Genomic DNA, 15516 nt, shown 5'->3' with positions numbered 1-15516 from the left:
CTACTTCATATTTGGTGTTGCGAGCAGGGTTGAGAAATAAGTTCTGAAGCATTGCTGAACCTGGGGCAGGGGCCCACATTTGGGCCACACAAACAGAAGGTGGCCACCTCAACTCAAAAGGTAAATCACTTTACCTTTTGAGTTTCATGCAGATCAGCTCAAAGGATGGGCAGTAAGTAGGACTCTCCAAATAAAAAAACAAAAGTATAAATTAAGCAGCAGAGGTTGTTGGGTTACAGAAAAAAAAGCATGTGCATGTATTGATTCTCTAAATTACCGCCTCAGGGAAGTGTCTCGAGAGGGTCTGAATGGTTAGAGTATAGTAAATTGTACTTCTGAGATACCTCTTTAATAACATAAGTGTTGTTAAAGGCCTGCTGAGGCAGAGGTGTTTTATTTTGAGATACCGCCTCTAATTGAGAGGGACTACTTGAGTCTACTGAAGTCTGAAGTCTACGATACCGCCTTAAGGAGAGAAGTCTCAAAAGGGGCTGCTTGTTAGACTGGTTTTGCTCTGCGGTTGAAGAAAGTGCACTTCCAAAGGGTCTGCCGAGGCAAAAACTCTACGGATACCGCTTAGCAAGAAAAAGCTTGGTAAAGACTGAATGGGTAGAGTATAAACGTAGTAAAAGAACTCCATGGATACCGTTTAGCAAGAAAAAGCTTGGTAAGGAACTGAATGGGTAGAGTATAAACATTGTAAATAAACTCTATGGCTCTGCTTGTGTGTGTGTGTGCGTGTGTGTGTGTGTGTGTGTGTGTGTGTGTGTGTGTGTGTGTGGAAGTGTGTGTGTGAGTGTGTAAGTGTGTGTGTGTCAGGGATGTGTGTGGCAGCTGCAAAGTGAGGCATTGTGCTGATGTTTTTTCAAAGCTGTGCGTGAAATTGTGTTTGATAAAGCTAGTTGTGGAATTATATAGTGTAAAATTGTTGTTTATGATAACTGTGTGAAGGATAGTCCATGTTTAGTGGTAAGAAATATTGTGATCAAAACAGATAACAATTTGGGTCAATAACGAAAATAAAATGTATAAAGGAGACTGATAAGACTGATAAGTCTGATCCTTTAGCGCCCATTAAAAAAGTATGAGCTCTTGGCGGCAGGAATATGTGCATTGAAAGGACTTGGATTTGAGTCTCGATGCTTATAATTCTGTTACCAAGGCACATTGTGTGTGAAAAATGTCCCCAATTGAATATCTCAGAATAAGACCCTTAAAAGTAACTGTTCATGATGTATTGTCTAAATACTAAGGATTCTGATAGAATATTGTTGTTTGTGTGCACAGTTTGTCCACACAAACAACAATGCTGGAAATTGAATTGTGTCAGTGTTTGTGTCGGTGAGTGCAATCCCCTAGGGAATACTGCCGCAAAGGTCTCTAAGAAGTGTGTGACGAGTGGGCCTGAAGGAGAATTCCCCGAGGAGCCTGGTGGGGAACAAGAGGTCAAAACCAGAGGTCAGAAGCAGAAAAGGAGAGAGGGAGAATAGAGAGAAAAACAAAACACTAGAAAAATGTAAAGGTATAAGGAATAAAGAATTAACTTTAAGGAAGAGTAAAAATACATAAGGGTATATTAGGAGGAATATTTGCCGAGTAGTAAGGATAAAATCCAGATATGACATTGTGTTGACCAAGAATTATTAGTAAAAGGTTCTTGTATAATTCTCTAAGTGTATGTTGATCTGATAAATTCCTGTGAAGAAACTGAAGTGCTTGCTGTTTTGGATTAGGCTGGTTCTCAGTGGCGATAGTCTACGTTGACATTAAGTCCAGATCTGATCTCATTTTGAGGTCTACCATTGAAATGGGCATCTGGAGTCACTCAGCGCTGTGGGCAGCTGATCTCAAATTGGGGGTGACACTGGGCGACCTTTGCTGGAGTGGGAGAGCCACACAGGGTGAGCTATATCAGGACACAATCAAATGTAAAATTCAATAAACTAAAGCAATTCAATTAATGTAAAACTACATTTAATATACAGGCAAATTAAAAACGAAAAAAAAAAAAAAAAAGACAAATAAATAGGTGAATAAAATATTTCATTAGAATTTTTAAGGACGATTAAATAGATAAAGCAAAACTAGGCACGATAAAAGAAAATAGGTTGGATGCAAATTTTAAAACAGCAAGGTAAGGAAAGTAAGGAAGAAATAAAACGAAAAATGGGCAAAACGTACTAAAAAGCTAGTGACTATATGGCCAAAGGAGAGAACATTTGACATGACATTGTGTGAGGAAATGGAAACTTTAATAAACTATAAAACAGGAGACAGAAAAAAAAAAGGATTAAAAAACAGAACGAGAACATGTGATGAAATGGAAATGTTCATAGAGGAAGGAGATGGGTGGAGAAAAAGCATGAAAAAAGTGACGGAGATGTTAGTGGAAAGAGAGGAAATAAGAGGAGAGGAAAGCCAAGAGAAGGTGTCAGAGAAGGCATGCTCACCGATATACCCACCTGCATATGAGTCTGGACAGTACCCAGTGGTTAAAGGAGTGGTGGCAATCAAAGGGAAATGACCGAAGACCATACAGGCCAGAGCCACATGAATCAGAAATGCAGGCCAGAAGGGGGTCTCGTGGTAGATTGCTATGAAGCCATGAAACAGCAAGACAGACAATGGAGAGACGTGAGAGAGTCATTAAATAGACTGGTAATTGAGTCATTGACCAGGCAGGACAGGCCAGACAACAGAAACATTAGGGAATCATTAGATAGACAGAACAGAAGAGGCTTTGAGCTGCATGAAGAAAGGAGCAGACAGGATTCTGGTCCAGAGATAGGGGGAGGGGAAAGATTGGCCCCTAGTCAAGAGTCAACACCAAGTAGAGGGGGAGGTTACTTGATCACACTGGAAAGGGAAGAAGAGGGAATGAGCCTAAGAGACAGAAATCAGACCTCACCGAGATTTGGTCAACAACACCCAATACTGGTTAAGGGACAACAATTACAGTATTTTCCTTGGGTAACACAGGATATGGAAGGCCTAGTATCAACATTGCCAAATTTAAATGAGGGAGCAAGTAAGTGGATTAGGATTTTCGAGTAGTGTACTATGGGGAACATGTTTGCGGTGGGTGATCTAAAAGCCCTTTTGGCCAGAGTTCTGGGGATCACAAAGATGGAACCATACTGGCAAATGGTCTCAACATCTAGACTGGATGAACAGGACAGTGGAGAACAACGGTGTTGGTTTTGATCACTACAGACACGTCACATGGGGTGCACTGAGAAAGGAATTCCCAACTCAGATAGACAGAGGGGCGCTACAGCGGAAGGCGCTGGGGGACACAGAGAACCCTGCCTTCTACACCCAGGATGAGGTCAAAACGTGGCAGCTGGAAACCGAGAGAGATCCTGGACGGATACATTAATATCTGCCAGTTTCAGGAGATCTATGGTTGAGGTGTTACCAGGACCAGTCAGGAACAAACTGGATGATATGGTAAGATTAATCTCATCCAAGAACCATAAGGAGTTTTGCGACCATGTCATTCACGCGGTGGATACATTTTGCTTGAATTAATAAACACTGGCAGAGCAAGGCAAGGAAATACAGAGAAAATTGTCTCAGCTCCAGCTGGAGGAACTGACAAAGAAAGAGAAAGACAAAAAATAAATACAAGGCGTGGCAACCACAGCTGAACCAGGCATCATGATACCAATCACTCAGCCTGGTCCGCCCCCAGTTCAGCAACCTCAGAGCCAAGGGTTACCCACCAATCCTCTAGTTACTGTATATACACAAAGTACGGGCCAAGCCCCTAAGCTACAAAAGAAGGTTTGAAAGCAGCAATGGTTTTGATAGAAACTCAGAGTTGTTGTAACACCCTTCTGCTGCCAGTGCTGAAGGCGGATAAACAAAAATGGTGGCTAGTGCATGATCTAAGACCTCTAAGGGAGAGGAGGATCAGCAGGCCGAGGTTCCAAACCCCCAAACACTGTTGAATAATGTCCCCCCTGAGCCAAGTACTTCACAGTAATTGATTTGTATGGAGCTTTTTTCAGTCTTCCACTAGCACAGGAGAGCCAGCATTTATTTGCATTCACATACAAAGGAATACAGTGCACGTATACACGCATGCCTCAAGGTTTTAAAGCCTCACCATATATTTTTAATCAAGTTTTGAAAGCTGACTTAGAGGAACTGGTGTCGGAGGGGATGCTGTTTCAATATCTGGATGATCTACTTGTGTGCTCCACAACATTAGAACAGTGTCATAGTGACTCCATGGCTGTGTTGCAAAAATTTGCAGCACGATGGCATAAAGTGTCCCAGAAAAAATGACAATATTTTCAACCAGTGGTAGGATATTTGGGCCGGACGATAGCCCATCAAACAAAAGTCATTGCCCCCAGTCAGCTTGAAGGGCATGACATTTTTAGGAGAAACAGTCTTTATTCGTCACGCAACACACCACACCACATGCTTTGATGGTGGCCGGTGAAATGGATCCTCTTCATTGGACCCATCCTGGCTTCTCCTTCCTCCGGGGGCACAGCCAGGAGCAGTGGGCAGCATATGTGGACACGCCCGGGGACCAGGTGATAAGTGTCCATCACTGGTCAGACGATGATAGGTGCATGTTTTTTGGTGGGGGTCCTCACTGACGTGGAGGAAACCCCATGTGAGCATGGGGAGAACATGCAAACTCCACACAGAAAGGCTCCTATTTGGGAGATAACCTGGCGGAGCACGGTGCCAACAGCACCCCAGGCGGGAATCAAACCCAGGACCTTCTTGCTGTGAGGCAGCAGTGCAATGCACCGTGCCACAACAGGAATGACAGGATAGCTCTGATTGGATTGAGAATTATGCTCTTAAAACTGCCCCTCTTAGAGAAATAATGAAAAATGCAGGCCAGACTAATTTGCATGCTCGGTTGACATGGAGCTGTGATGGTTTAACAGCTTTTGAAAATATAAAACAGGAAATAAAGCGTGCTAGCACGTTAGCAAACCCAGATTATACAAAACCATTTATATTGTATGTGGCTAATTATAGTCAAAACTATGCTTCCGCCGTTCTGATGCAGGAAACATGCAGTGACCATTGAAAACAACCCAAAGCATACTTTAGCTGGATGCAGTAGCCCAGGGTTACTCTCCATGCTATAAGGGCCCAGCTGCCGTACAGTATGCATAAGACACAGCGTCAACGATTACAATGGGATATCCGGTAACGATATACACCCATCACAAAGTGACAAATATGATAGAAAAGGGAATGTTCGTGCTAACCAATGCTAGCCTTTTGGAACATTTTACTTTGCTAACATACCCATATGTCACACAGTAAATCAGGCAGAGAGAGTCACTCATGACTACGAGGGCACACCGCATGAGTGTGTGCCAGATTCACTTATATACACTAAACTAAGACTGGATTTGATGTCCAACCCAATAAAAAATGCAGATGATGAGCTGTTTGTGGATGGATCATGCTTCAAGGATCACATGGGTAACCACGCAGTGTTTGCCGTGGTCCACCGTCAGGCGGATCAGCAGTTTCTCACAATTCAGAGTGAGGCCTGTCCACAACCATGCTTAGCGCAACTGGCGGAATTGAAAGCTCTAACAAAAGCATGCAGAAAAGGTGAAGGACCTCTAGTAAATATTTATACTGATTCTGCATATGCACATGAAGTGTGTCATCTGTTTGGGGCAGTATGGAAACTGATGGCACACCCATTCTGCATCACACTCAAATTTATGACTTAATGACAGCGTTGCTGTTACCAAAACAGGTGGCAATTGTTGAGTGTGAGGCGCATAAGAAAGGCAATGACTTCATTATCGTTGGCAACAATATGGCAGACGAAGCAGCAAAACTAGCTTTAAAATGTCCTCAAAAACAGACTTTATCAGTGAACTGTCGTGTTTTGGAGTGATCACTGAATAGAGGGCAGCTTGGCCCAGACACTACCCCTTCCATCTCTTCCACATATTTTTACCTTTTTTTTTTGGTGACATTCATCTTTGATTTTGTGAACATGTGTAACCCTGGCATCCAAGTGCTTTGTTAGATATGCAGTTTTTTCTTTTATAAAATGGAACTGGCACAGTATTTCCCCCCTTATACGGTTTGGGGGTTATTTATTTCTGCATTCTTTACTGTGAATACTGTAATGGTGGGAAGCAAGCCATTATAATTGTTTCTAAGCACTTGCATACAATAATGGGGCATTTATTATTAACACATTCCCAATGCTGTTTATTTTTTTGTTAGGAGAACTGCTTCCTTAAACTTTGAGTGTTTTTTCAGGTTGTATCTATTATTTGTGTTTGTTGTGCTCCAATGATAATGGGGCCAGTTTTATTGCTTTGCTTGATAACATTTGACCAATTCTATCTTGTGCTTCCTTGCAAGAGCCATTTATAAAAAAGAGACATTAACCATCCAGTGATATGATGTGAAGTACGTAAGAACTATTTGCACTACATAACTCTTGATTTAACCATTGTGGAGTATTCTCTATTGACATCAGTTTTTTGTCAAAATGCAGATATTTTTTCAGAACCTACAGTGTTGCATTAGGTTCCAGCCATTGTGGATGTTTACTATGCACTTTCTTGAAAACATATTATGGTGAAGGTGTGTTTCGGCCCAGGGCCATAATATGAGGGGCTAAGGCAGGTGGAGTCATTGCGCCTCGCTGTCTGGCGTGTATTTTAATCTAAAGTCCAACAAAACTGTGGCACGTGGGCCAGAAGGGAAAAGAAAGGGCTCGCTGACAAAACAACAGAGGGGTTTAGTCCATACATGTATAGCTAGGCTCAGGGCTTAAGTCCTGGCGGTGCAGGGTACGATCAGTGCAGCGTCTCCGTCACGCACCCATCCTCCTGCTGCGGGGAAAAACAGAGACTAAATCATTTCTCTGCAGCTGCAGAGCAGCCCCGGGATGGGAGTCTGCACTGCCTGTCTGCAGCAGTGACTTGACCACCCCTTCGGTGACCCCTTGGTCTGCCACACACCCCCACAATCCCACTTAAGCCAGGGTGCTGTCTGGCCAACAGACGACCTGCTCTCCCCCCGGAGAGGGAGCGGAAATTGGCTACGAGCAACACGTATTGCTGTGAATAATTACATAATCGAAGGATGCAGTGGCAAATGCTGCGTGCGGATGCAGGGCACGGTCCATGAGACCTTGAAAGGTCATGGGGGCACCAAACAACCCGAAAGGAGGCACTCGGAACTGAAATAGGCCTTACGGAGTGAAGAAAGCCATTTTTTTCTTGGACTGCTGGGACAAGGAAATCTGCCAGTAGCCCCTGGTTAAAACCAGCTTCGTAAAAAAACGAGCCATACCTAACCGGGTAAGAGGCATCGAACTTTGACACTGCGTTCACCTTCCGGTAATCTATGCAGAACTGTACAGACCCATGGCATGGCCTCTAATTCTGCCTGCACTATTTTATGTCCTTGTTCGGGCAAGCGATACGGCAGGGAGCACACCTGCACCCCCGGGGTTGTCTCTACATGGTGGAGTATAAGGAACGTGCACAGGCTGGGGAGAGAACACATCAGCAAAATGCCACTGCAGCGCCACGACTACCGTGCTTTGGCCAGGAGAGAGATGGTCACTTTGAAGGGCCATCAACTCGGCCCCAACTCATCCCTCTCGATTACAGCTGTTGCCAGTGCTACAGGCACATCTACTCTTCATTCTTTTAAAGGTTTACATTTACACTCCGCCACGCGTCTTGTGATCACAAAGGGTCCTTGCCACTTTGCCAGTAAATTTGAGCTAGATGTAGGGAGCAACACTCACACTTTGTCTCCGGATGATAATTGTCTCCACCTAGCCCCCCTGTCATACAGGCGGCACTGACGTTCCTGGGCCTGGAGCAAGTTCTCCCGTGACTCCTGTCCTAATGGGTGGAGCAAAACGGTTTACTTTATGTAATTTATCCCTAATCACCACAAGAAAGGGGTTAGTGAGCACCGCGTCTAGGCGCACCAACACGCCATCGATTTTATCTACCCACTCCAAGTGTATCATCCCGCAACTGTTCTAGAGGAAAATCCTCCATTGGACGGACTGGGGGGTGCTGGAAAGTTCCCACCTGGGTCTTCCCAAGTCCAGCGAAGCCAGATGTCTAACCCACACACGGTAGGATCCGGCAGACTGGCGACCCAAACCACCTGGCCGACCTTCATGATGGGGCAGTCCTGGAAGTTTCGGTCGGGCCGTCCACATCGCCAGCATGCCTGCCTAGGCATCCGGCCAGCTTCCGGTGGTCCCTCTGCCGCTCCCCCGTCCCGTTCTATCACCACCCTCCGGATGACAGCATAGCTCATCCGTTGCTCCGGGGATAGGTCATGCGCCGCTAGCTGAACTTCCGCCCGAGAGTAAGGCTATGAGCCACCACACCTGCTCCCGGTCCGTCCGGCCGCCCGCCTCGGCCATTTGTTCGCAGTTGGCAAGGAACCCCTCGGGATTGTCATCCACCCTCATCTTCTGTAAAGTTCTGTAAACTTCAAAAGTTGGTTAAATACTCCCAATAGTGCAATTCAGAGGCAGTGGTTGTACAACATTGTTAGACCAAATACAAATATTTTGTTTCAGTGAAGGAATGTGTTTGTTTGTTTATTGCCAAATTTGTGTTCTAAAAAAATGTAGATAATATAGTACTCAAATAACAGAAATCAGCTTGCAAAAATAATTTCAATGTGTAAAATGAATAAACAAAGTATTTGTTGATCAATTGTTAGTTTAAATTAATATGAAAAATCCATGTTGGTTTATCTATTAACAAATTTAGTTCTGAACATGAAAAAAGCGCTCAATAAAATTTCTGAAAAAACAAATACATATTTAATCCACAGTATGGGTCCATTTTGTTCCAGGCTTCTTCGCGCCACTAACCAATAGGTGGCGCGGAGAGCAGCGTCTTCGAATGAAGACCACTGTTAAACCACGCCAAGAAGAAGAAACGCAAGACTGCATCAGCTGATCATGACGATAACGAGGTAAATACACAGGGTTGTTGTTGTTGTTGTGTCCCTATTCTTAAAATAAATGCGTTTTAAAAGTAATTCACCATCAAAAAGACTTCGTTGGTTTTCGAAATATCTCTAATGGCGAATTATTTCATTAAGCTATTGTTTGCTTCTGAAGCTAGGCCGTGGACATAATACACAAATGACTGAATCGAATCGAGTACTTTTCCATAAATACCATTACGATACAATGTCGAGCGATAATATTCAAACGTGAGTGGCAATATTCAAACGGTAGTCTCTGGTATAATGATGTTGAGCCCCCCGCCAAAAAAATGTATGTATGTATGTATGTATGTATGTATGTATGTGTGTATACAGTGTATATATATATATATATATATATATATATATATATATATATATACAGAGTATGTGTGTGTTAGTGTGTGTGTGTATATATATATATATATATATATATATATATATATATATATATATATATATATATCCCAAGTCATATATATATATATATATATATATATATATATATATACACACACTAACACACACACATACTCTGTATATATATATATATATATATATATATATATATATATACAGAGTATGTGTGTGTGTTAGTGTGTGTATATATATATATATATATATATATATATATATATGACTTGGGATATATATATATATATATATATATACACACACTAACACACACACATACTCTGTGTATATATATATATATATATATATATATATATATATATATATATATATATACACACACACACACACACATACACACATTTGTATATACAGTTGTATATACACTAATATATACAGTGTATACACTAAGTTTTTCGATGTAGTGAACATTTTTTGGATATTCAGCTCTTTAAGAGCTTACTCTTTATTCGTTTGATTCAGATAGTGAACAAGTCGGTTCGGTTGGGCATTGGACACTCGATTTTCAAATCGAGATTCAACACCCAAGTGAATCCCAGTGTACCGAATGAATGGTGTTGCATGGGTTGATTCATTGTGGGTGGGTACTCGCGGTTGCAAATCAAACGGAGCGGTTTGCAGGCGGGTTAGTTAAATTAAACCCATAAACATTGAACCATGTTTTCAAAGCATTTTTACAATAGCAGGGTCAGGTAGCGGGTGCTGTCGTGGACGTGTTGACTAAATGCGATACGGATTGGTCCTGAGCTTGTCTGGTAAACACTACTGGCTCGTTGCAAATGAAAAGAGGGGCCGACTCTTTTGCTGGAGTCATTCCCGAATCCCAAGTCATTTATTTATTTGTTGGTGAGTCATGCACCTCTATTACAAAATTATAACTTGGAAGCGTGGAACTTGCTCTTTAGATCATAACAGACAAGTAACAAGATGAAAAGTACCTGTGCAGTAAAACTGAATGAGTGAGAATTGTTCAAGATTTATTGACAATTGAATTTTCCAAATGTATGAATATTCTAACTCTAACTACACCTCCATATCAAAAATTGACATGCGTCTGATATAAAATCAGGTTTTTGGAAACTAGGTCCTATGCTCCAACTCGGGACCTCTGAAGAGGAAGAAAACAGCATTGAGATCTCCCAGCTGAGGCGAGCGGTCTTTGAAAACGATGACCTACTCCTCGATGAGATGCTCAGTCAAGAAATCTACAAGAGGGTCATCAATGGCAGGGGCGGGTGGGGCGTTGCTGGCACGCCTCTCCGTATGGCGGCATCCAGGGGCCACCTCAGGTGCCTGCAGGTTCTCCTGGCACATGGGGCCGATATAGACCGCCTGGACTCCAAGGCACAGACCCCGCTCTTCACTGCCGTCTGTGGGAAGTACCTGGAGTGTGTCATAGCCCTCCTGTTGGCCGGCGCGAACCCTAACGGTAGCTCGGCCAACAACTCCTCCCCAGTGCTCTCCGCCGCACGGGAGGGTGACGCGAAAGTCCTGAGGGAGCTGCTCTGGTACGGGGGAGAGGTCAACTCCCGCTCCAGGGTCTCGCTGTGGGCCTCGGGGGCCAGTATTTCCAGTGGCCCACTATACCTGTCTGCCGTGTACAGACACATGGAGTGCTTTGAGATGCTGCTCCTCTATGGGGCAGATCCAGACTACAACTGCACAGACAGGAAGCTCCTGAGTAAGATCAAGCAGCCAAAGACTGTGCTGGAGATGTGCCTGCGGCACGGCTGCGAGGCTGAATACGTCCAGCTGCTGATCGACTTTGGGGCGAACGTCTACCTGCCCACACTAATAATCGAGAAGTCCACCAAGCAGAACGAAGCTGTGGAGCTCCTTCTGAGGGAAAGAGGTTAGTTTTTGGTGCCATATTTTACATTTGAGTGGACAATAACCACAAAGTTATTTTTAATATCATACATGGTTTTACGGGGAAAATGTATGTATATATTGTATGTGTGCTTATGTGATGTACAATTGAAACATTTTTTGACAGTGCTGTAATTGCTGATTAAATAGTTGGACCATGGATTGATTATCATGATTAACTTATTTGGGTATGTTGTTTTGTTTTGTTACGTATACATTTGTGTTTTTGTACCCTCTTAATCTGCCTTTTTCCCCTCGTATATTTTCTAGTATTTATTATTTCGTTTTAATATCCTATGCTTACTTTATAGTTGTTGCTTGCCATGTCTCAAGAATTTTAATGCTAAGCATGACCCTGGTTTACTGTGCTTTTGACAAATAAAACACTTTGACATTAGTGGTCTTATTAGAATGTATCTTTCACTGAATGCTTGGGAAAAGCACATTCTAGAGGTATGGCACAGCAGCAAGGGGTGAAAACTACATGTAAATAAGCGATTAGGGAGAAAAAAAATGGGACATTAAGTATGCCATGGATACCCAGAATAGGGCAAAAAATAAATTGTTTTTATTTTAGCTCCAAATTGATCAGAAATGGAAAAATATACACATATAAAAGGGGTGAATACAATGTCTTTAAAACATAGCAAAGCCCTTAGATACTATGGATCTCGTTTTCTAACCTTTTGGGGGTTTTTTTTCCGTTCAACAGGAACTCCAAAGTGTCTGACCTCGCAGTGCCGACTTGCCATCCGCAGGCATCTGAAGAAAGTCGACAGACTCCACTGTATTGACCAACTGGACATGCCGCCCAGTCTCGTTCATTTCCTACAATACAAGATGGCCCCCATGGCAGTTTTATAGCTCGCCAAACTGCCATCTCTGTACCTGCTAGAGAGTAGCAGGTACAAAGTACAAGTCCCTGCCGTGAAGTCTCTGAAATAAGTTTTTATTTAAATTTTTTACATTTTTCTTTTGTCCTGATTACATTTCAGTGTGACTTCATTTTTTTGTTTTTGTTTTTAGATCCTTTCGCTTTTGGCTCTCTTATTTTTTCCCCTGCATGTAACATTAAATGGGGTTAATCATCGTCCGATTAAGTGTTTTACCGTTTGTGTGCAAAGTGACATCGCTACGTCAACAAATATGTGAAGACTATGTTTTCTTGTACCGTTTTCACAATAAAATTACCCAGGTTTTTTATCCGTTTACCCAGGTTTAAAAAAACCCGGGTAAACCTGCTAAAAATCGGCGATTGACACCTTTCCCATTGCCAAGAGAAATGCAGTTTTTTTCTGGTGTGTCAAGTTCGATGTCACGAACACGTCGGAAGAGGGGCGTGTCATGTTTGCAGTGTGATTGGGAATAAAACAGTACAGGAATCAGCAACTTAAACAAACAACATAAAACTATTCTGTTCACATCAGAGCCGATTGGAGGTGGAGCCGATTAAAACCTGTGTCTATTGCAGGGTCATTTGACCTGGGACTAAGACCCAGGTTTTTCCTTTCCTATTGATGACAAATGGCGGATGTTAGCGGGTGTTACCGGGTTTTTGGTGCAGTGGGAAAGGGGTATTGGCAATGTATTAATTTTATTTTATTCAATAATGTCAATGTCATACGGTGAGAATTTCCTGAAGTTTGGCTACAGATATGAAAAAAAGTCAAATATATTGAAAGTTAAATTAAGTTAAAGTTTGGCCCACATACAATTCGTATTTTTTTTATTTTAATTTCACTTTGTTTTGAATAACATATATAAAGGTTAGGGTTGCTATTTTTCAACTGTGGCCTAATGAAAATGTCAGTTCCCATCATTTGCAACCATGCATAGCTCAAACCTCGCTGAAAGCTTTACTATGGCAAAACTTACCGCTCTGCTGCAGCTGGGCTTAAATGCCAACCAACCCCATATATGAGAACTTCCCACAATCCCCTGCTTTGCATAGTCTGGTCAATGACACACCACCCCCTTTTATTTGTGTTTAATCATCTCTTTGCATAAATAAATTTAATTTTAATTTCCGAAAATTGAACCCTGGCACATTAACAGATACCATGCAGAACAGAGGTAATGATTTAGACTTCCAGGTTAATGTTTTAGATGCGTGGGCTGATCGGTCAACAAAATATCGCAAGTATGTCTTGTAAAAAAAGAAGTTCCCTTTTTTTTACGCGAAAAACGCAGGAATTTGGTTCTGAAAATTGTCGCTCTTCGAATAACTCTTGGACGGAAAAGCCCCCCATACCCAGGAACAGGAACCAACCGAAAAGAGGAAATTAGCACATTTCACAAGTTATTTGACAGTGTAAATAAAAAACGATCCCATCGCATTTTCTTCAGATTTACCGTATGAAAATTTAGCATTTTTTTGTTTCCCTGTATACAAAACACTTCCCTGCTGAAAAAAAGCCACTTTATCCATTTTCAAGTATTGTGAATTTAGGAAGTACAGAAACAGCAGGAAGAATGAAATCAGCTAAACACCAGCTTCGTTTAAACATTTGTTTGCCTTTGATTACGTAACGGATAAAACAAAACACACAAAACGTAAACCAAAAACAATAACGGACAAATACAATTAGCAAAAATTTGACTTTGATTCAAGTAAATGAAAAAACAAGAACCTTAAAACGTAAGATCAACTCAACAGAAATACACACTGAGCCCTTGTTTGTGGGTTGAAGGCTTAAATATTTGGTCCCCTTTTTGGGGGGGTGCAGTTACATCGTTTTCATCAGCTGTTGCCGCGGCGACCTCACCCCAGCCCCACATCCAGTGACATCATCACCACAAAACCGAGGATACAAGTCCAGGATGCCAGCTTTCCATTGCCGCTGGTGGGATGCGAGGTGGGTTTTTCAAGTGATGGACACAAGAGAGAGGGTGTGGGGGTGGGGGGATAAAAGAAGTCATAAGTTGCAAGCATTTTTTGGATGGTCGGAACCCCCCACCCCCCTTCCTGCCGTGCTCTCCTCTCACCTGACTTGTGCCTCGGGGATTATGTCATCCACCACCACGTACACCATAGCCCCGGCGGCGAATGCCAGCGCGTATGGCAACAGAGGTTCCGCTATTACCACGGATATGGCACCCAGAAGCCCCGCGACAGGCTCCACCATTCCACTCAACTGGCCATACCTGGAAGTGACGCGTGCGTCGGGTGTTAGCGAAGTGCGCCAATGTCACTGATACAGCTGCGCATCTTTTAACTCACCAGAAGGCATTCCACGTCGACATCCCAGACCCCCGTAGAGGCAGGCTCACCGCTAAGCCTTCTGGAAAATTCTGGATGCCAATACCAATGGCCAGGTTTCTGAAAGTGATTCAAGATGTTTGTAGTACACTCAAGTACACTCATCTGAAATTCTTAGGTTGGGAGGCTCCAATACATATAAAATATAAAAAGCAATAAGATAATAAGAGACAATATAAGTGTATAATAAGTGCCATTATAAGTGGCAATAGGTGACTTTACTACCTTAAAGTCAGACAGTGTTGTTGTTGTCTTCACAATCATTTCAACCCGCCTGATACGCTAAGTTTTGAACTTGTATAGCATATTTCAAACACGAGGGGCCATTCAAAGACAAAAACCACAGGAGATAACTGATTAAAGAGCAATTTAGAACAGGTACTGCGCCCGTTTCCATCCATGAGGCATGTGTCAACTGCGTGGGAACACCATTATAGAGTTAAAAGCTGTGAGGCTGTGTTCACCGCTATTAATCTTACATCACCCTGTACACATGATGCGGGGAATGTTTTCTTGGCACACATTAGGTCCCTTAATCCCAACTGAGCATTGTTTAAACACCACAGTCTATCCTGAGTATTGTTGCGGACCATGGGCATGATGTGCATCCCTGTACGGCCAGTCTAGCCATCTTAGATGGCTTAGATGACATCTTAGATGACATCCCAGATCTCGATCCAACAGAGCACCTTTGTAGTGTGGTGGAACGGGAGATTCGCAGCATGAATGTCTGGCTGACAAAATCTGCAGCAACGCTGTCGTGTCAACACGGACCCGAATCAAGAAGGAATGTTTCTTGCACCTTGTTAAATCCATGCTGTGGTGTGGGGATGGTCTGGTTTGAGCAGCCACACCTGACCTGGATCTAGGTGATTGGGATCAGAGTGGCTGCATACCTGTTGCTCGTTGGTTGGACTAATGAGTAACAGGTTAAAACCCCCATCCCCACACACACTCAG

The 15516-nt window shown here is 42.8% G+C and overlaps 2 protein-coding genes across 3 annotated transcripts in view; one reads left to right on the top strand and one right to left on the bottom strand.

Moving 5' to 3' along the window:
- Positions 1-1355: 1355 nt before the first annotated feature.
- Positions 1356-12563, top strand: LOC307246117 (ankyrin repeat and SOCS box protein 12-like). 2 transcript variants are annotated; one of them, XM_080021927.1, is made up of 5 exons: positions 1356-1458; positions 1795-1901; positions 8857-8979; positions 10514-11281; positions 12011-12563. In XM_080021927.1, the coding sequence occupies exons 4-5, from the start codon at positions 10519-10521 to the stop codon at positions 12160-12162; spliced, it is 915 nt and encodes a 304-aa protein (XP_079878053.1). In that variant the 5' UTR covers positions 1356-1458; positions 1795-1901; positions 8857-8979; positions 10514-10518; the 3' UTR covers positions 12163-12563. The 2 variants fall into 2 exon arrangements, with proteins under 2 accessions (XP_079878053.1, XP_079878052.1); XM_080021926.1 differs by having other exon boundaries at positions 10499-11281.
- Positions 12564-12678: 115 nt separating this feature from the next.
- The window catches only part of slc39a11 (solute carrier family 39, member 11), a 135162-nt gene continuing 132324 nt past the window's right edge, over positions 12679-15516 (bottom strand). The window contains exons 5-7 of the mRNA XM_080021928.1: positions 14519-14617; positions 14284-14442; positions 12679-14138 (exon numbers count right to left, since the gene is read on the bottom strand). Of these exons, the coding sequence (XP_079878054.1) occupies positions 14060-14138; positions 14284-14442; positions 14519-14617 (337 nt within the window). The 3' untranslated portion in view covers positions 12679-14059. The remainder of the gene's footprint in view (positions 14139-14283; positions 14443-14518; positions 14618-15516) is intronic.

The sequence above is a fragment of the Zeus faber genome (assembly GCF_960531495.2).
Source record: "Zeus faber genome assembly, chromosome: 20".
NCBI lineage: Eukaryota > Metazoa > Chordata > Actinopteri > Zeiformes > Zeidae > Zeus > Zeus faber.
The sequence above is the reverse complement of the archived record's forward strand: the minus strand, read 5'-3'. Positions and strand labels throughout refer to the sequence as shown.

What these genes read in the sequence shown, in the direction of transcription:
- LOC307246117 (XM_080021927.1), top strand. Translation starts at nt 10,519, where the DNA reads ATGCTCCAACTCGGGACCTCTGAAGAGGAAGAAAACAGCATTGAGATC. An exon ending in GCTCCTTCTGAGGGAAAGAG is followed by an intron (nt 11,282 to 12,010) that starts GTTAGTTTTTGG and finishes TCCGTTCAACAG; the next exon opens with GAACTCCAAAGTGTCTGACC.